At 41.7% G+C, this 20,799-nt stretch overlaps 1 protein-coding gene across 4 annotated transcripts; it reads left to right on the top strand.

The window, feature by feature from the left end:
• The first annotated feature begins 1,887 nt into the window (after positions 1-1,887).
• Positions 1,888-18,547, top strand: LOC117034670 (zinc finger protein 708). 4 transcript variants are annotated; one of them, XR_004425130.1, is made up of 7 exons: positions 1,888-2,096; positions 5,042-5,095; positions 7,770-7,896; positions 8,260-8,355; positions 12,295-12,374; positions 15,282-15,355; positions 15,975-16,035. XR_004425130.1 is itself a non-coding variant. In XM_033127894.1 (6 exons), the coding sequence occupies exons 2-6, from the start codon at positions 5,081-5,083 to the stop codon at positions 18,071-18,073; spliced, it is 414 nt and encodes a 137-aa protein (XP_032983785.1). In that variant the 5' UTR covers positions 1,888-2,096; positions 5,042-5,080; the 3' UTR covers positions 18,074-18,547. The 4 variants fall into 4 exon arrangements, 3 of the variants coding, with proteins under 3 accessions (XP_032983785.1, XP_032983783.1, XP_032983784.1); XM_033127894.1 differs by lacking the exons at positions 12,295-12,374; positions 15,975-16,035 and adding an exon at positions 17,972-18,547; XM_033127892.1 differs by lacking the exon at positions 12,295-12,374 and having other exon boundaries at positions 15,975-18,547.
• The last annotated feature ends 2,252 nt before the right edge of the window (positions 18,548-20,799 follow it).

Genomic DNA, 20,799 nt, shown 5'->3' with positions numbered 1-20,799 from the left:
GGGGCTGACCCTACAGAGCAGGATCTGCCTCAGCAGGACTCACACCTGCCCAACCCACCCCTTGGGTGTGTCACTCTTGGAGGTGGCTGGGTGATGCTCCAGCTCATTTTGAAGCTGGCCACTGGGGGCCCAGCACCAGGACCACCTTGGAGGGGATCCACTGTAGGTCAATTTCAGCCACAGCCAGTGCCCCACCCAGGGCCAGCCAGCAGGAGCCACAAAGAAATCTGCAAATGGCTGCCACCATGCTGTGCTTGGAAGCATCTGGAGAGGCCAAGCTGCGAACCAAGACCAGCTGCTGGTAGTGTTGAACTTAAGGCTGCTTGGCCAGTGGTACCAGAAAAGTTCAAGCCAGATGCTGCTTGTTTGAGTTCCATGAACCTTTGAGAGACTCTAGGAAAGTCTGCAGCCTGAACCAAGGCAGGCAGCGTCTACAGAAAAGCCACTGAAAGCAGCTTTGATATACCCGAAAGTTAAGTTGGGCGGGGTCTCGAATCAGCAGGGCGTGGCGAATGAACAGTGGAGACTCAGATATGGTGGCCACCTGAATCCATATGGCTAGAAGGGGGTGGGCTCAACAAAGAAACAATGGCCTCCACCAGCTCCTCTATCCAGGAGAAAGCTGCCTCTCCAGCCCCCGTCCCAAGCCAAACAACTCAGTTCCCCACCATATGTCCCTGCCATCATTCCAGCTGCTGTCCCAGCGCTGAAGTTCAGAGCGAGTGATTCAGTTGGTAGGTAAGTCCGCGCGCGGTTCTTTTAAGAGGAGTGCCTGGGAGTGCAGCCTCACTCAATCACAATCTCTGCTTTTTTTCACAACCAGAAATTATAGGGACTTCTCTCCTTGGCACTGGAACCCTGGGCTGTGGTGGGCCAGGGACCTCTCACTCCTTTAGAGGATGGCAGGGACCTCCATATGCAAAATATCCCTCCTGATCTTTAATGGTCATTCATGGGTGTGGGATCAGCCCTTTCTGCATCTCTTCCCCTTCTACTATCTTCAGGTAGCTTCTTCTGTATGTCCTTAGTAGTAGGGCTTTGATTCAGCCAGATTTTAGCTGATTCTCTATGATGGTTTTGTAGTTTAGGTATAATTTTGATGTGGTTGTGAAGGGAGGTAAGCACAGCGTTTACCTATTGTGCCATCTTGGTATTCTCTCACAAAATATTTTTTTAATGTCCTGTTGTGCTGTTGAGAGTTCTACAAACTTGTCCTACAAAAAAACTGAGCTGATAGACTTACAATAATCTTTGTAGGTCTATAACTATTTATGAGAAGGACATAGCTGTGGAAAGCTGCTTGTTTCACCAAGAAAGCATGGTGTCTAATCCTGTATTAGATGTGACTAGGTGATGTCAGGAGCAAGAACAGAAGAACTGGATATCCATTTGCAGGTGAACTGGAGTCAAGAAAGGATCCTTCTTCATTCCTGCCCACATGGACTAGGGCCCCGACTCCCTTGGGGAGGGTTTATTGAGGTGTTATTTCTGTGTTCCACTGTAATTGTGTTATGTGATGAGGACTCCATTCAGGACTCTGAATCAGACGAATCTCCTGACAGCCTTATAAGTCACTCATTTGTGATTGAAATCATGTGTGGGTAGGCCTTTTTAACGTTTCTTTTGGGGCAAAAGTAAATGTATTTTTTTGTGAGCAAAGAAGGGACAGATTATTTCTGATGGAAGCTGCACTGCCATATATTGTAGCATTATTTCCAGTTGTCATCCCCCTGTGAGATTTACACATCTCTGCCCCTTGATATCAAGCATGACCTCTTGACTGGCTCCACCTCTTACCCTGAGCACCGCCCCTCCCTCCCGCGGGCCCCGCCCAGGCCTGGACGAGAAACACAAGCCCCGCCCACTGCCGGAAACAGTCGGCCCACTCTCTGCACCTAGCTCAACGTTTCTGGCAGCGTGATGCGGAAGTTTCTTTCAGACCGCGAGTCCGCAGAGACAGACGAAAGTTGAGGGTGGCGTGGGTGATATTCGGGTTTTCTGGTTTAAACCTGAGCGTCTCAGTCCACGGTCCCGCACACGTGACGCCTGGCGGTCACTGCGGACGTTGAAGTCCCCGCACCAGCGGCCCCACAGCGGTGAGTCCGGCGACCTGGGGAGACGTCCCGATCCCAGACCTTTTCGCTGCCCGGTGGAGGTTCCGCGGGGGTTTCCGGGTAAACTGAGGCCGTCCTCCCTCTGGTCTCTCCGCCTTCGGGCCCTTAGACCCCGCCTGCCGCGTTGTTTTCCTGCTTAAAACCCACCACCGGGCGGCCCTCCACGCGCGGTGTGAACTCCGGAGATGGACTCGGGAGATGGAGTCCAGCCGTTGGCGCCCCTCCCCCAGCCGCGCCACGCGGCCCCTGGAGCCCCGCCTCCTCCCTGGGCTGGGGTTCGGCAGACCCTCTCCGCCGCCTACAACCCCCCTCACCCCAGTTTAATAAGAGGCCCGAATCCCAGGAAAAGGACACTTCAGGGGGATGGGATTTAGGAGGGAACACCGCGGGGTGTCACCGGGTCACCCCCTCACGCGGGGAGGGGCTTTGTGTGAGCGGTGACTGTGAAGGGCCGGCCAGGAAAGCGGCAGAACGAGGGTGTGAGGGGGTCCCGAGAAGGAGGCAGAATGAGATGAGTCCACAGGCGAGAGGGCTGAACGATCAGTGCGGGGTCGGTAAAGGAGGCAAAACAGGATGTGGGAGGGACTTGTAAAGCGACGGTGAGACAGAACGAGTGACTCGGGGAAGTAGCCAGAGGACAAGGAAAAGGAAGAAATACAGAGGGAAGGGGGAGCTGCAGAGAGATGAAGGGGAACCTAAAGGGAGAGGGGCCCCTGGTTAGCAAAAGTGGGGGCAACAAGGGACAAAGGGCTTTAGAGGAGAGAGGGGTTAGGAGAAGAGTTAGGGGAGCCGAGTGCAGGAACAGGGAGGGTGACAGCAGAGCGAGAAGCGCACGGAGAGCTAAGCTGCAGCTGTCAGTGAGTCCCCGCACAGGGGTGTAAACAGAAATACAGTGTCACCGGGAAAGAGGAGGGGCACATGGACGGGGAGAAAGAGGCAGAAATATATGGAGATGGGGAACAATCAGACAGATTAGGAAGAGGGAGCAACTGAAGGTGAAATGGGTTTCAAGAGTTTCACAGAACAGGGACAGGGAAGGGAACAGAGAGAAGGGGGAGAAATCAGAAGTGGAGAGAATTCTGGTGGAGAGGGACACACAGACCATACACAGGAATATATAGTACCAGAGGAAAAAGGGTGCCTTTATGAGAGGTACGTGTGATCAAGTCGTGATATATTGATTTGTGGCTTTATAATCGATTTAATTTTACACGTGCTGCATTTTCAGTCACACAGATGAGAATGAGAATTATAAAACTCCAGTTTCTAATGCTTGTGCATTTAATAATTAATTTCATCATCCAGTGGTTTCCATGTGCAACCCTCATGCAGCTGTAGGGGAGAGACCTGTGTCAGGCAGTCATGGGTCCCTTCTCATTTCCTGGGGTGGCATGAGGGACGTGACCTGGGACAAGAAATGACTATGTCACCACGTGATGCCTTTTCAAGAAATATTAAAAGCATTGCATCCTTTTTTCTTTTACATGGAATTTACTTTTTCCTTTCTACCTATAGTACATTTGATTCGTTGTTTTTATAAAAAGCAAATGGAAATAAATCTTAGTGTGCTGATTTAACTGCTGTTTTGTAATAGTCATTAACTTCTGAAATAAGGTTTGGTGACATCACATTACCAGCTCTTATTCTTTTGTAAATATGAGGTAGTCACAATTTTTTAAAAATTTTGACCCTAGAAGTAATTACAGTAAATAACATCTTGAATCGATTTCCCTTCTAATATCATTGTGTCTAGTTTAGATGAGAAGCCCTGCATTCTTTCTACTCTTTATTATGTTGAAACATCCATTGGTACTTATTAGTAATATTAGGCTACTTCAGTGTGTATTTGGTTAGGATGTTTGTGTGAGAACCTAGTTTTGTGAGTTAGTCTGATATTCAGCAGCTGTTGTCTTCCGTTTATGTGATTTGTTAAATTAGTGAGCTGGGAGCTACCAAGTAGCTCCCTCAGGTCTCTCTTGTCCATTCTCTGAAAAATGGATGGACTGGACAGACCTGAAACTTGGTGCCCACGGAGCCCATCTGTTCACTGTGAAATAATTTGATTAGCGTATGTCCACAGCAAACCCTTTTTTACAAGTTTTTAGCACCAAATGCATGTTCATCATTTTATAGCTCTTAGCTGACTGTGATTTCCTGGAAAAGAGGAAGAAAATCCACCTGGGAGGGCCAGCCCTTCTAGAATTCCCCCCCCACCCCCTCACGCTCCCCAGAGCTCTCAGGCCTATGAAGTCTGAGACCTGTTGCCCAGTGTGACTGCAAACAAGTATGAGGAGCAAGTCAGCTCCCCCAGGGAGACTCAAAGATGCCATTTCCTGGGCCCCCTGCAGACCTGCAGAACCATAACTGCTTAGAGTGGGTCCTGATTCCTCAGGGACCTGCATGTTCATTTAAGCTAAAAGGTTCCCATCCAGGTTCCTCCAGGTCACGTGGAAATTTCAAGGAGTGATGTGACCAGCGCCTTCCCCCTGGGAGTTGGACACGTGGTCTGGGTGGAGCATCGTTGTAGTGAGGTGTTCCAGGTGATTTTCAGGTGAGGCCAGGGATTAGCTGGGGGCTCCTGGACACAGTTCCGACTGTTGAGAGCTGTTGAGAGAAACCTTTGGTTAAACCTTTGGGTGCTCTATTGGATTTGTGGGGGGCAGAAGAGCAGCCCACGTTCTCATTGCTGTAGGAATTTGTGGATGTCTGTGGAAGGGAAGAGCATGTGAATCAGGAAGGAAAAAACTGACAGTTCTGTTTTAGGAGCTCCTTATCCCTGACTGTGTCCTGGGAAACAGGACAGGAAAGGGTGACCTTAGCATTTCAAGATCCTACTGTTTGTCAGTTTGGGGGAAGCAGATGAAGGGCCTGTGCTGACACCCTTGAAGGGACATTCTCAAGATGCCAATGTGATTTCTCTCCAATAGGTTGCCTGTGGAAAAAACCCTGAGCAGGAGGAGGACGAAATGGCTGCTTCTCAGGTAAGCATTCTATCCCGGGTCACAGGTTATGTCGGCTTTTCCTCCTAAAATCCATGGGTTTGGAACCTGCGACCTTTAATTCTCTACTGCTGATGTTCCTGCCTAGCAAGGTTCTTTTCAACTACTTACTTTGTCTTTTTCTTCTTGTGAGAGTCAAGGTCAGCTCGGTAGAACACTCGGACTTTGTCCGACAGACTTTTCTGCATTCTGTCCATTAGGCTCCCTGAGGACGTGAGGAATTCCCACTGTGAGTTACTGACCCTCAACTACTGAAAACATCTCCTTTGTGACAGATCTACCTGAGAAGGTGGTTGTGTCCAAGGTCCCTGTTGGGTGGGGTCAGATGCTCGGTGTCCTGATGAAGGGAGGTGTAGGTGTGTGTCCTGTGACTGCAGCATCAGGGCTGTAGAACAGGGGTAAGAATGTATATGATGACCCAGGATGCCTCAGTGCACAGAATAGCCTGGAAAGTTCTGGGGGAAAAAAAAGTAATAAGTAATTGGAAGCGACTTGCTCACTAGCTTGGTAAGATTGACTTACTGTTTAAATGCACTGTTAGAGTCACAGAACTGGGGAACTATATGTGCATTGAAATTTGCGTCAAACTAATGTTTTTATGATCAGATCCACATGATTTCCTTATTTGTTCATTTGTGCCGGTAACATCACAGCGGTGATGGTGTGTCCTTCTGTGTGCCTCGGCCAGCTGATACCCATTTGTTCCTTCCACCTGATTTTTACTTGTTTGAGGTCCTCTCTTCACTATAAAGTTAACATTTTTTATCTTTATCATTAATAACGGTCGGGATGGATTTATAGAGAGAGGTGCAAAAGCCATCACATTTCTTCTGGAAACTTCCTTTTTTCTTAGTTTCTCTGCTTTGGATAATGAAGGCCCTCAGCTTTCTTTACTAAAGATAATTGCCTTTGGAGTGGAGGCTTTACTCAATCAGTCCTTGTTCCTGTCAATTTCTATTATATTCCACACTCATGTCACAGACATTCCCTACTTCATCACTTTTTGTGTTTTTAAGAAAGTTTACAAGAATCATATTATTAAAGTGTTGAAGTGTGGGAAGTTTGTAATGTATAGCTCAGCACAAGTGACAAGCAAATTTTTTCAAAGAAACAGCGGCTATAACTTAGTTATTGTGTGTTCTTCTCCCTATTATAATTATAAAATGCAGAGTATCATCCACCAAGACGTTTATTAGATTTACATAATTGAAAATAATTGTGATTTCAATGATGTGAAAATTTCCTTCTCTGTCATATTTAATGTGCACACAGTTCTCATATGTCTGTCTGTGTGCCTGTGTCCATAAAATCTTGACACTATTTGATCTATTCTTTCTTCTTATTTGCTTAAGTTAAGTTTGCTTAAGTTTTCTCTTTTTCTCAGTTACAGAAATGGCCATGTAGGTTCATGAGGGTTGTATACGCATATTGGTTTCTGTCCTTTTTGAAAAATTCTAGAGCAACTTTGGAGTAAAACCCAAGCTCTACCACTTAGTGGATGCTTCAGAAATATTCTCATACAAAAGGACGTATGATACTGTTCTCAGATTATGAGTTATGTGCATTATGAGATTATGTGCATTATGAATTAATATGTTAAAAAACTTAGAACGCTATGTGGTATAGTCATTTTTCAAAAAGGATTGTGTTGCTATGCTTCTAGGAGAAGTGTAAATTCCATAAAACTCTTGTCGTGTATGAGTTTTTCCCTGTTTCCTTCTTCTGTGCTACTGAACAGTGTGACACATGGACCAGAGACATTGGCACCACTAGTCAAAAGTGATTTTGTTAAATGTGGAAACTCGGGCCCCACCCCAGAACTCCTCAGTCAGAATCAGCATTTTTATAACAGTCCAGTTCCTTGTTGTCCACGTTAAAATTTGAGAATACTCAGAAATCCATATGCATGTGTTGTTTTTTTTAAAGATTTTTTTGGGGAAGGGAAACAGTGTGTACTTCCAGGACTTTTTTTTTTTTTTCCAAGTTAAGTTGTTGTCCTTTCGATCTTAGTTGTGGAGGGTGCTGTTCAGCTTCAAGTTGTTTTCCTTTCAGTCTTAGTTGTGGAGAGCGCAGCTCAGCTCCAGGTCCAATTGCCGTTGCTAGTTGCAGGGGATGCAGCTCACCATCCCTTGTGGGAGTCAAACCGGCAACCTTGTGATTGAGAGGACACGCTCCAACCAACTAAACCATCCGGGAGCTCAGCGGCAGCTCAGCTCAAGGTGCCCTGTTCAATCTTAGTTGCAGGGGGCAGCACCCACCATCCCTTGCGGGACTCGAGGAATTGAATTGGCAACCTTATGGTTGAGAGCCCACTGGTCCATGTGAGGATCAAACCGGCAGCCTTTGGAGTTAGGAGCACGGAGCTCTAATCGCCTGAGCCACCGGGCTGGCCCCCATATGCATGTATTGAAGCCTGAATTTAAATCTTTCTTTCAGAAGAAAAGATAGATTTTTCTCTATGGTGGTTTGTGGATCATACATCATCCTCCTTTCTCAGAGTTAGAAAATAGCACTCAAGAACATTACTGTAAGTAGCCTTAGTGTTCCATTCCAGATACTCTCCTAGGTCAAAACCAGTTCTCTTTACTCTGTTTTCATGTTGGGTCACGTTATGACCTTGCCCGTGGCCACGTGATAAATGTGTCTTTTGTTTCAGGGACGGTTGACATTCAGGGATGTGTCCATAGATTTCTCTCAGGAGGAGTGGGAATGTCTGCACCCAGCTGATCGGAAACTGTACATGGACGTGATGCTGGAGAACTACAGGAACCTGTGCTCCCTGGGTGAGGGTGACTTCCTTCCAGAACTCCTACCCCACCGCAGGGTTGTGTTTCCTTCATCAGTACAGTGTCTCCTGGGAGCTTCTGCTTTGTGTGATAGAGTTTCAAATCCCGGCTCTGAGGAACAAACGGGGGGTTTGCTGGTGTAGAAAAGAAGTCTTCATGATGCCCTTGGAGTGGAACTCAGGATCTGAAAACGTTCCATGTTGTCTAGTAGGGTAAAGGTGCTGTGAGAAAACTGTTTTGGGGAAATCCTTTCTAGAATAGTCTAGTTTTCTCCAATGTCCTTTCTTCTCAGCTGAGCACATACTGGATTGGAAATGGAGACTCTCCGTCAAAACTCATGTTTCTTTTTCTAATAAACAGATCTTGCTGTCTCTACGCCAGATGTGGTCATCTTTTTGGAGAGAATGAAGGAAGCCTGGGATGTGAAGCGAAAAAAGACAGTGTCCATCCACCCAGGTAGGTGGGAATGAAGGAGGCAGATGACACAGGTGAGAGGGCCCAAGGTCCCGGAGGAGCCAGACCTTAAGATGTGGTTTGGGAAGCTCCGCTTCAGTGGAAAGGATGTTGTCACGCAGCAGCCTACCCGTCTGTCCCCTCATACCTGTCCCTAAAGAAAGGAGAGTCTGTGAGACTGATCCTTTCAGGGACTTTGCTTCACCTTTGTGCTTACACCTTATATCTCCCTGTTTGGCCCCAAAGGATGGCTGGTTAGTTAATGACGGGTAAGATTCCTCAAGGGAGGAACAACCTAAAACAGGAACAGTCGCATAGGGGCCATTTGGAGAACTCACAGGGTTGATAGAGGTGGGCACAGAGCCCCACCACCCCCGGCTAAGGAGAGCTTCTGCCTCTGTGGCTACATTCCTTCCCACAATCTGCTTGGGAAGTGATTCTAGATGTGATAACATCAGTTCTCCATCTATTCAGATCAGTAAGTTCCAGCATAAAGGTTTTGTCCCTTGGAGAGGTACATACAAAAATTACTAAGACATCCTGTGACTTTCAGTTTCTGTCTCTTGCAGGCAAGGGTCATTAGTTTGAATCAGTTTCCTAGTATAATGTATGAAATTCACAGACTGCGGAGAAAACAATGTTACTTCCTTGTGTGTACATCAACAAAAGTCACAAGGTGGCCCGATTCGGGGCTCTCAGTCCTTTGAGGCTGTGAGACCCTTGGCCCCTAGTGCATAAATCTTTTGACTTCAGTTTCTTTCTTAACCCTTCGCCACCCCTGCTCGTTCGTTCTCTCACTGCCCGTGTTGCGCTGGACGTGACAGGATGTGAGAAGCCCAGGTTTCTTTCTGTTGCTGTTACAGAGGGACAGTCCTGTCCAACATGTCCCGTGCTCCTACATTCTCTAGGGACTGTCCTCCTGCTCAGTGATCTGCGTCCCATTGCAGTGAGGGCCGACGTCCTCCCCCTGGACTGTGGGGTCCGCCCTGGTATGGCTATTGTTCCATTGCCTCGGGGGCCGAGGAAAATCTGTGCTCTCTGCTGAGGAATTCTCCCTGAAGCCATTTTTAAAGTTCTGTTCTTGCCTCATGTAAGGAGTTTGTGAAGGAAGTGGTGGAGGTCCTGTAATTTGGAGCAGAAATCTCAGGGGCACTGGCAACAGATGTCACATGCTCTCTGCTTTATAATTTCTAATCCTAAGGAGGCTTCAAACATGACCCTACAAAGTTCAGACCCAGTAATTTCATCTCAGCACAAAGCACCTCCCTAATGTCAGAAACCGTCAATCACGGTTTCACTTCAAAATGTCCTTTTGCTTTGTATGAGCTGACATTAAAAATTGTGAGTGTCTGCTCCCAATTCCTGCATGTAAGAATAGTTTAATCTATCTGTTTGCCTCACAGAATTCTTAAATGACTTCATGCCATTGGGGAGCTTAGAACATTGCCCGCTGTATAGGAAGGTCTCCATTGGTCAGATTTCTTGATGACTATCGTGTTGTAAGTGTCTTGTTCAGTCCAAAGCTGCCTGGGCCTGGGTCTTCTGTTTTTCATTTCTGATGAGATCTTTGTAAGATTAGTGGTTTTAGATTCAGAAGTGCTGATACTATGTGCTCGAATTAAATTCGTTGGTAAGAACTGAGTTGTAGAATTATTAGGTTCCCATATTTTGGAAAAATTTATCTTCAGTTTCAGTTTACTTCAGGCAAAAAGTAATCACGAGGTTTGTCATCTTGTCATCAGCATGTCTCTCAGTAATGGTGTACTTTAATCTCAAATGTTGATTTTATAGATCACTCATTCTCTGATATTTGTAACTTCTTGTACTTTCGTTTGGCAGTGAAGGGGATTTTTTCCCTCCGGAGGATGGATTAAAGCCTGTACATTTTGAATGAAAATAGCAAAATATATTAATAACAGGAAATTCTTCAATATGTTTTAAATGGTTATTTATTAACAATTTCCTTAGAGCTATTTATGAATGATTCTAATGCATTGGGAAATTTAGTTACTTGCATTTTTGGTTGTTACTTATATGTTATGATGTGAATGACAGTTTTCAGCTCAGTACATTTAAGAGGAGGTGGGGTTTGATTCACATAGAAATGAGGCATCTGTCTATTGCCATTAAAATTATGTGCATGTTTGTATCATTTTACTCCAGCTTTGTGTATGACATCTTGTTTATTTCTTTTGTTGGTTAATCGTCAGTGCTTTTCTTATCCTGTGCAGTTAAGTAGTTGTGGTAATAGTCTTAATTTAACATCTGTTTACTGATGATTTTATATTTTCTTTGTGAGAGTACCACTTTTTGAATTCAAAGTAATTTTTGAAATGTTTTATAACTGTATGTTTTTTAGATTTTTTTTGGTCATTTTCAATTTTGGTAAAACCTGTGACTAAAATTCTGCCCTCTGTAACTGCAGTCCAGTCATGTTAAGTATATTCACATTGTTGTGCAACTGATGGTCTGGAAATTTCCATCTTGCAAAACTGACCGAGTACCCATTAAACAGCTACTTTGTCATTTCCCTTCACCCCAAACCCCTGGCTACTACCCTTCTTTTTGTTCTGTGAGGAGGACTGCATTAGGTGACTCACAGAAGTGGACTCTTACAGTATCTGTGTGTTTGTGGCTTGTGAGCATTACAGAAATGTCCTCAAGTTTTGTCTGCATTGTATCAAGTGAGAGCATCGGTTTCTATTTTAAGGCTGAGTGACATTCTGTTGTATGTATATGCTACATTTTCTTCACCTGTTCATCAATTGACGGCCATTTGGGTTGCTTCCACCTATTACAGGTTTTGTGAATAATGCTCCAGTGTACATGTGTGTTCACACGGCTCTTGCAGAGCCTCCTTTGAAGTTTCTTGGAAATGTGTCCAGAAGTGCGAAGGCTGCATCATAGCACAATTCTATTTTTAATTTTTTGAGAGACCTTCATATTGTTTTGCATATTGTTTGCAACAATTGATATTTCATCCAAGAGTGCGTAAGGGTCCAATTTCTCCACATTTTTGCCAACACTTGATATTTTGTGTTTCTTTGATAGTGGTCAGTGTAATTGTTGTGCAGTGATATTGTGTTTTTTGTTAACTAGCGGATGCAAACATTTATATTCTTGTATGAGCATGTCAAACTTCTGGAAAGACATACGGACCTGAGATCAGATATTTAGGAGAAGCAGGAGTCTGAGGGTGACTTTTATGTTAAGAGCACTTATAGGTCACAGCAAAATTGAGTAGAAGTTACAGAGAATTCCCACATGCCCCTCGGACATGTATAGCCTTCCCTTGTCCATGTCGTCCCCAACTCAAGTGGTACATTTGTTACATAGATGGAGGTACATTGACACGTTATTGTTACCCAGAGTTCATAGGTCACATTGGGGTTTATGGTGGTTCTGTCCATAGTATGCGTGTGGACACATTTATGATGACCTGTATCCACCATTACAGTGTTTTATGGACTAGTGTCACAGCCCTGAATATTCTCTGTGCTCTGCCTGTTCATCTCTCCCTCCCCTAAACCCTGGCCACCAGTGATCTTTTTATTGTCTCCATCATTTTGTCTTTTCTGGAGTCATACTAATGGGCCTTTTCAGATTGTCTTCTTTCACTTAATATGTATCTAGTTTTCCTCCATGTCTTTTCATGGCTTGATAGCTTCTTTCTCTATAGCACTGAATAATATTCCATTGTCGGTATGCAGCACAGCCCACTCCTCCATTCTCCTCTTAACAGACGTCTTGGTTGCTTCCTAGTTTTGGAAATTATGAATAAAGCTGTTGTGAACACATGTGTGGGCTTTTGGGTGGATAAACGTTTTCAGCTCTTTGGTTAACTACTGACGAGCACAACTGCTTGATTGTATGGTGAGAGGCTATGTACAAACCACTAAACTGTACCCAAGAGACTGCAGTATTTTGCGTTCCCACCCGCAGTGAGTGAGAGTTCCTGCTGCTCCACGTCCTCACCAGCACTTGATGTTGTCCGTGTTCTGGGTTCTGGCCCCTCGTAATAGGTATGTAGTGGTGTTTAATTTGCTGTATGTTTAATTCTTGTTGTTTTCATGTGCATTTCCCTAGTGACATATGACGTGGAGCATCTTTTTATATACCAGTTTGCCTTCTGTATATCTTGTCTAGTGTGGTGTCTGTTTAGGACTTTGGTCCATTTTTAATCAGGTTGGTAGTTAGCAGTTTGAAGACTTGTGTGTTTTGCAAATGTTCTTTCCCAGTCTGTGGCTTCTTGTTTTGTACTGCTGACGATGACTTGTTTGTTGCTTTTTACTGGTTATTATAATATTCTATTTGAAACAAGGTAGTTCAAAACTTAATACTACGATTTGAAAAAAGAAACTTGGTTAAGAATTTGTCTTGGAAAAAATGTGAAGTGTGTGAAATTAAGTTTATATTTCATAACATTTAAATTCCAATTCCAGCTATGTGTTCATTCCTGGAATAAATATGTAATGAATCTCGTGTTGATAAAGATGAGGTTAAATATTATGAAAATATTATAGGTCAACTCTAATGAAATTTTTTTTTTTTTTAAGGAGGGCACAGCTCCCACTGGCCCATGTGGGGATCAAACTGGCAACCTTGGTGTTATTAGCATAGCACCGCACTCTAATCAACTGAGCTAACCGGCCACCACTCTAATGAAATCTTTTAATTCATTCCTAATTGTACAGCACCATGGTGTTTTTTACATTATAATAGTAATACGTAATTGTTGGAAAAAGTGAAACAGTAGCAAGAGTTATCAAAATTTTTATTGTGGTCCCAAATGGGATCAACTGTTTTCTGTATTTATATATTTCTACTTTTAAAGTATAGGTGGCATACAATATTCTATTAGTTTCAGTTTTACAACATGGTGATTCTTCATTTATATATTTTACAAATTGATCACTGTATGATTCACGTAACATCTGTCACCTTACAAGGGTATCACGATATTGTTGAGTACTTTCCCTGTGCTACATTGCATCCCATGCCTTACTCTTTTCATAACTAGATGTTTATACCTCTGATTCCCCTTCACCTGTGTTTTCTTTCTCCATGGATTGTCTTCCCTGGCAACTGTCAGTTAATTCTCTGTATCTATGAATCTTTTTTTGATTTGTTTTTTCATTTCTATTTTTTAGCTTCCATGTATCAGTGAAATCATATGGTATTAGTCTTTTTCTGTCTGAGTTATCTCACTTAGCATAGTACCCTCTAGGTCCATGTATGATGTTGCCACTGGCAGGATTTCCGTTTTTCTCCTGGCTAAGAAATATTCCATTGTGTACATTTATCACATCTTCTTTATCCCTTGATTTATTGATGGGCATGTATATCTTGTCTATTGTAAATAATGTTGCAGTGGATGTAGGGATGCAGATATCTTTTTGAATTAGTGTTTTTGTATTCTCTGGAAATGCCCAGAAGTGGAATTGCTGCGTCATATGATAGTTGTGTTTATAATTTTTGAGGAAGTTCCATATTGTTTTTGGCTACATCATTTTTTGCATAAATATAATTGTTATACCTTCCTGTTGAATTTACCCTTTTATCATTATATAATGTCCTTCTTTGTGTTCTGACACTTTTTGACACTTACTGTGTATTTTTCTTATATCATTATGGACACCCATGCCCTTTACTGGTAACTGTTTCTATGGAATACATTTCCCATCCTTTGAGTGCGGTCCCATGCATGTCCCCACGTCTAAAGAGAGTCTCTTGTAGTTGGATTTTAGGTAGTTGGATTTTATTTTTTTATCCATTCATCCAACTTATGTCTTTTGATTCAGGGAGTTTCATCTATTTTCAATTAATCACTGAGATGGACGGACTACTATAATCATTTTAGAATGGTTTTCTGCCCTTTTTGTAGCTATTTTGTCCTGCGTTACCCCCTCTGAACTGTGTTCCATTGTTTCTTTGATATCACTTGGTAGTGGCATGCTTTGATTTCTTTCTTGATTTCTTTTTGTGTGTCTGTTACAGATATTTTATTGTAGTTACCATAGGGGTAACTTAAAACACTTTTAAAGTTATGACAGTGTATTTTGAATTATTGGTCAGGTAATTAATAGCTCTATTAGTTTTGGGCTAATTTCTCAAGATGTAGTTTGTTCCTCTGATTGGACCATGTTTTGGTGTTCTTTGTGTGCCTTGTGGTCTTTTGTTGAGATTTGAGAAAAGAAACAGCCACCATCCCAGGCTTTGTGGACTGGCTTTGTACAGGAGAACACAGATAACGGGCAGCTGTGCTTGAAATTCTGAGACCTATCAAATTGGTTCTGCAGATGTGTATTCACTGTGTTTTTTGCATGTAAGTTTCCAGTTTAAAATGTTTTCCATTTCTTCTTTTTGAGGAAGTGATGTCTTCCTATCCTTGATGTTTGTCTTCAATACTGTTGTCTTTGTGGTGTTTGAACAATTACTCACCATTTTTCTTAGTGGCCACCAAAATGCATTCACATTGCACTGCCATTCCCTGAGCACTTGGTGTCATATAGAAGATAAATGAGTCCCTCAGGTGGCTGCAAAAAACGAATCCATTGGACATGCAGTACACTCATCTGTTTCCCTCCTGAGAAGAAACTGGGAATTGGGGTTTTCTCACAACATTGCCATGTGTGCCAGGAAGGGTGAACAGCTATTAGCTACTGTTGGCAAATATAAGCAACTTTTCTTCCCTCTTGATGTGACTCTTGATGTGGTTTGCTTTCCTGAGCATGGTTTCTGAGTACTCAGAAAGCTAATTGGGTCAGTAATTCTTGTTAAGTTCATGTCTCCATGGAGGATGGAAGTTTTGGTGCTTCCTCGTATGCCATCTTGTTAAGTCCTGTAATCAGTATTAAATTTGTACATTAGAATTTAAAGTATATTCACTTGCATGTAGTAAGAGTGATAATTTATTTGCTGTCTTTCAGCTATGTCTTTTGAGGACACTTTGGACTTGTTGCCAAACCCAAGCATAGGAGATTCATTCCACAAAACGCTACTGGTAAGATATGGAAGGTGCTGCCTTGACAATCTGCACTTAGTGAAAGACTGGGAGTGTGAGGTGGAGTGTGAAGTGCAGAAGGATGTTATGATGGACATAACCAAACTGGGACAGTTACTCATAGTAAAATCCTGTTGCCAAGAGAGATCAAAGATATAAGACATCTTGGGAAAACCATCACTTTAAGGCAGTTACATTAGCAGAACACTTTGTTTCTGAATGTAAAGATAGAAAACAATTTACTAAAGATACATATTCTTTGAAAGGAAATGTGGAATGTAAGGGAAATTACCTAACACATGGTGTAACAATCATTTGAATCACTTAAAATGTAGGATTAGCTTAAACTTTCAGTCAAACATTTAAAAATCAGATTTAAAAATGAAGATAGAAATTCTAAATGTAATCAATTTTACAATCTCTTAACCAGGCTTTCATTATTCTTTCACCAAGAAACAATTCCTCCTTGTTCCAAATTGTGTAATTTTCATAAATGTGGGAGCATATTTATACAAGCATCATGGTTTCATAGGTATCATGGAGTAATTGGGAATAACTTTAGCTGTTTAATGAAATTGAAGTCCTCACTAACAGTCTTTCTGTCTTTATTGATTACCAGAGTACATGTAATGGAGAGAGAAGTTATCAATTCAGTGAATCTTGGAAAAACTTTAAACAAGGGTCAGATCCTAATAAACATCAGAGATTTCAGTTTCTAGAGAATCATTGTACACATGGGAAAGTCTTTCGTGAAAGCTCAAATCTTACACATCAGAACAGTTATATTGTAGAGAAGTCAAACAAATGTAGTGAATATGACAAGTCTTTGAACCAATCTTTATGTCTTCCTGAACATGAGAATATTCATACTGGGGAGGAACATTACAAGTGTAATCCGTGTGGGAGAGTCTTTAGTCGATTACCCAGTCTAAATAGACATAAGAAAATCCATGCTGGAGTGAAGCCTTACAAATGTAGAGAATGTGACAAAGCTTTTATTCGGCGTTCAAATCTTACTGGACATGAGATACTTCATACTGGAGAGAAGCCTTACAAATGTACAGAATGTGGTAAAGCCTTTATTTGTCGTTCATATCTTACTGTACACGAGAGAATTCATACTGGAGAGAAGCCTTACAAGTGTAGAGAATGTGGTAAAGCCTTTAATTGGCATTCATCTTTTATTAAACATGAGAGAATTCATACTGGAGAGAAGCCTTACAAGTGTGAGGAATGTGGCAGAGCCTTTCACTGGCGTTCACATCTTAACGAACATGAGATAATTCATACTGGAGAGAAGCCTTACAAATGTAGAGAATGTAGTAAAGCCTTTACTCAGCGTTCAAATCTTGCTGTACATATGAGAATTCATACTGGAGAGAAGCCTTACAAATGTGAACACTGTGGCAAAGCCTTTACTCAGCATTCAACTCTCACTGAACATAGGAGAATTCATGCTGGAGAGAAGCCTTTCAAATGTAGAGAATGTGGTAAAGCCTTTATTCAACGTTCATATCTTACTAGACATGAGTTAATCCATACTGGACAGAAGCCTTACAAATGTAGAGAATGTAGCAAAGCCTTTCACCTGCGATCTAAACTTACACAACATGAGAGAATTCATACCGGAGAGAAGCCTTACAAATGCAGAGAATGTGGTAAAGCCTTTACTCAGCGTTCATATCTTACTAGACACGAGATAATTCATACTGGACAGAAGCCTTACAAATGTAAAGAATGTGACCAAGCCTTTCACCAGCTCTGTAAACTAACCCGACATGAGAGGATTCATACTGCAGAGAAGACTTACAAATGTGGAGAATGTGGTAAAGCCTTTACTCAGCATTCATATCTTAATAGACATGAGATAATTCATACTGGACAGAAGCCTTACAAATGTATAGAATGCGGTAAAGCCTTTACTCAGCGTTCGTATCTTACTAGACATGAGATAATTCATACTGGAGAGAAGCCTTACAAATGTAGGGAATGTGGTAAAGCCTTTACTCAGCGTTCATATCTTACTAGGCATGAGAGAATTCATACTGGAGAGAAGCCTTACAAATGTGAAAAATGTGGCAAAGCCATTACTCACCATTTACAGTTTACTCAACACATGAAAATTCATAATGGAGAGAAACCTTAATACTGAAGAATCCAAGAAACCCTGTAGCTGGACCTACAGCCTCACTCAACATCAGAGAATGCTTACTGCAGAGAAATCTCCATTCAAAATAAACGATGAAAGCCCTTGGTTCAAAATATAAACTTCAGAAAACCCACAGAATTCCTACTCCAACGTGACTTGAAAGATGTAAAAAAAATGTGGGGAAATGCTTAATCGAAAATGAAATCTGAAATATCAGAGAATTGACATTACAAAGTTGTAAGTGAAGAACAGTTTGCAGATATTACTTGAAATCAGAATATATATAGAAAATAAGCAAATATTTAAAAAGTTGTTAATATGCTTGAAAGTATCAAGGGATGAATATTGGACAGGTATAATTATTTACAATGAGTCTTTATATATTGATAGTACTTGAGGTTTATTGAAAAGGAAATATTAATGTGATTCCACTGTGCAGTCACTTGATGCTATGTTTTTATTCCTAGTGTGTGTGTGAATCATGGGTTGATTGTTGCTGCCTCAAACATCTGGGAGCCCTTGTATGTTGGCTGGGATTCACTCAGATCTACTTTTCCCTCGAAGACTGAGGGCACTGTAATACACAATGTACGATGAAAACCTCAATGGAGATGCTGTTTGGTTGACTTAGAATGCTGGTATAAGTCGCCGTAAAGTAGGTGCTCGGGTCATCATTCTCTGCGTTAATGTAAGACAGGAACATTCTGAATTTTAATTAGTTTTACCAATTGCTCTTTAAGGAAAATAAGGTGGTGGTTTATTGAAATCCTGATGTGTCTTTGTAGTAGCCATAGATAGGAGTCCTGAATATTACCAGATGTGGTTGAAATAAAGAAGTCTTCAGAGATATCTGCGAAAGTGCAGACAACTCATCCAAAGTGCATAATTATTGTACATCCATGTTTCCTAAACAATGAGCCTCAGTCTTCAAACCCATGGAAAACAGCTCTAAGGTCATTATATCAGAACAACCAGAATGTTTCTTAAATGCCTGTTATCTGTATTTTGTGCATGGATCCTACAGGTGGTTTGCCATGCTTTATTTAGACTGTATGATCTTATATTTACATTAATAAAAGCAAATGATTTTTAATGTATTAGTAGTGATATGTAATGAATGACTTCTTACTCTGCCACCAAAGTTGACCTCTCCCACCTTAGTCATGGTTGTAGTCAACAATGTACTATTTGGTGATGCAGTGGAATGACAGCACTAGTAATCCTTTTCCCCATGGTTTTAATTCGCAAGTGGAAAGAGAACCTTGCTCTCTACAATGCTAAAGACCAAACTACAATAAAGGTTAGCAGACATGGGAGTTACATGTGGCTTAAAATGAGCATAAAGCACCTGTTTCCTTGTGATTAGATCCATATCCTGATTCCCTTTTCCCCAGTGATAACAGGATAGAAGATGGGTTCACCCATGTGCATCAGGCGCCCACACGAGCTTGTCCCCTCACAGCTGGTGTTACCTTCATCCACTTGATTCAGGTCCTGTGTACACCATTTCTCTATAATATTAACAGTTTTCCTATTTTCACCCCCAGTAAGGATTTGGGGATATTTACTGAGTGTTGTGTATAAAGAACAGTATATACTCTAGAAATCCTTTCTTCTGAGTTTGTCTTTGCTTGATTTTGCTTTAGAACATGGAGGCTGTGACCTTTGTTTATTATAGATACTGGTTTTTACAACTGGAGGTTCTAAGTCAGGCCTCAGTCCTGTAAGTTTCCCTTTTATTCCAAAGTCATGTCTGACATACTCGTACTCTTCTTCATGTCTTTGTTCTATTTTCAGAAGAAGAAAATAAGAGTAATATAGTTAATAGATGTTCAAGTGTCTTCAAAGTCTAACATATAACTCAGCACAATGATAACTAAAAAATTTTCAGTAACACTCATACTCACAAATAGCTTTTATATGAGTTTACATCATTGGGCATGTTTTTGCCTGTAGTATTTTTATGACACTCAAAAAACTTCATGCACAAATAGATGCATACATTTTTGCAATTGAAAATATTTCTTAGTTTCAGTGACATTGAAATTTTTCTACTGTGTCACTTTTGCCATGTACATAGTTACTTTTTAGAGATATGCTGTATACCTAAAATGTAAAAGTTATATGATCAATTCCGTTTCCATTACTCTTCTCAGTTACAAAATCATCAACAAAATAATTTGTTGATGATTTTCTCTGAATATTAGCCTTGTACGTGTCTTTCTAGTAGACAAATTTTAAGTCAGAAAAGCTAGGTTAAACCCCTGGTTGTAATATTTACTGGATGATGAAACAAGCAAAGAGTTAACAGGAGCGGGCTTGTGAACTGGCAGGATGGGACAGGCATAGAGTTAACGGGCGCTAGCTTGTGCGCTAGCGGGAATGAGCTTAAAAATTAACCAGTTGGTTCTGAGTCCCCTGGCTTGCACTGTACCTGCAAGCTCACAAGCATCTTACATCCATCATAGATGGGAACAGGACAGTTATCAGGAGAAGACAATTGTAACAGCATCCTCCCTGCATGCTAACAAGCACCCTACTTTTTGCATGGAAAAATACAAAACCCTGGCTAACCAGAAACCTGCCACAGCTGTCTCCATCAGACTCTGCTCTGGCAAACTCCTTTTGCCAGTATTTCTCTTACCTCCCTGTCTTGGCAGCTATCCCAATTGGACTCTGCCCTGACAAAACTCCCTTTGCCAGTATTTCTCTTCCAAACAGAACTCTCTCTCTGCCTGACTCTCAACAAACCTTTTCTTGCTCTTCTACTTTGTAGAGTCTGTGAACTACCAGAGGTTAGTTCTACGCCAATACACTGGATATTGGACAAATAGAAAAATAATATTGCTCTCATAGACTATTTTTTGTAGTTTTATGCATTAATATTAGAAAAAGTTAGAATAATGTCTCAGGATATCCAGTGTTCAAAAAGGAATGGTCTGCCATTGTTGCTATTACAGAAGAACTTGTCATTGCTGTGAAGCTCTTTCCTTTCCAAGTAATTCATCACATCTTCCCACATCTTCATCACTTCTTCTTACAGCTTTGGTATTAAAAAGTGTGGCCCTGGGACCTAAGGCATTAGGATGAGTGGCCAGCATGTTAGAAATGCAGAAACTCAGGCCCCACCCCAAAACTTCTAAATTAGAACCTGCATTATAATAAAATATACAGTTCATTGTTGTGCACATTTAAATTTGAGAAATATGCTTCAAACCCACCATGAGTTGCCCGTATGGCGTATACATGCTAAAAAATACATGTGCCTGTGTTGATCCTTAATGGCATATTTTAT

The sequence above is a fragment of the Rhinolophus ferrumequinum genome, chromosome 15 (genome assembly GCF_004115265.2).
Source record: "Rhinolophus ferrumequinum isolate MPI-CBG mRhiFer1 chromosome 15, mRhiFer1_v1.p, whole genome shotgun sequence".
Classification (NCBI taxonomy): Eukaryota; Metazoa; Chordata; class Mammalia; order Chiroptera; family Rhinolophidae; genus Rhinolophus; species Rhinolophus ferrumequinum.
The sequence above is the reverse complement of the archived record's forward strand: the minus strand, read 5'-3'. Positions and strand labels throughout refer to the sequence as shown.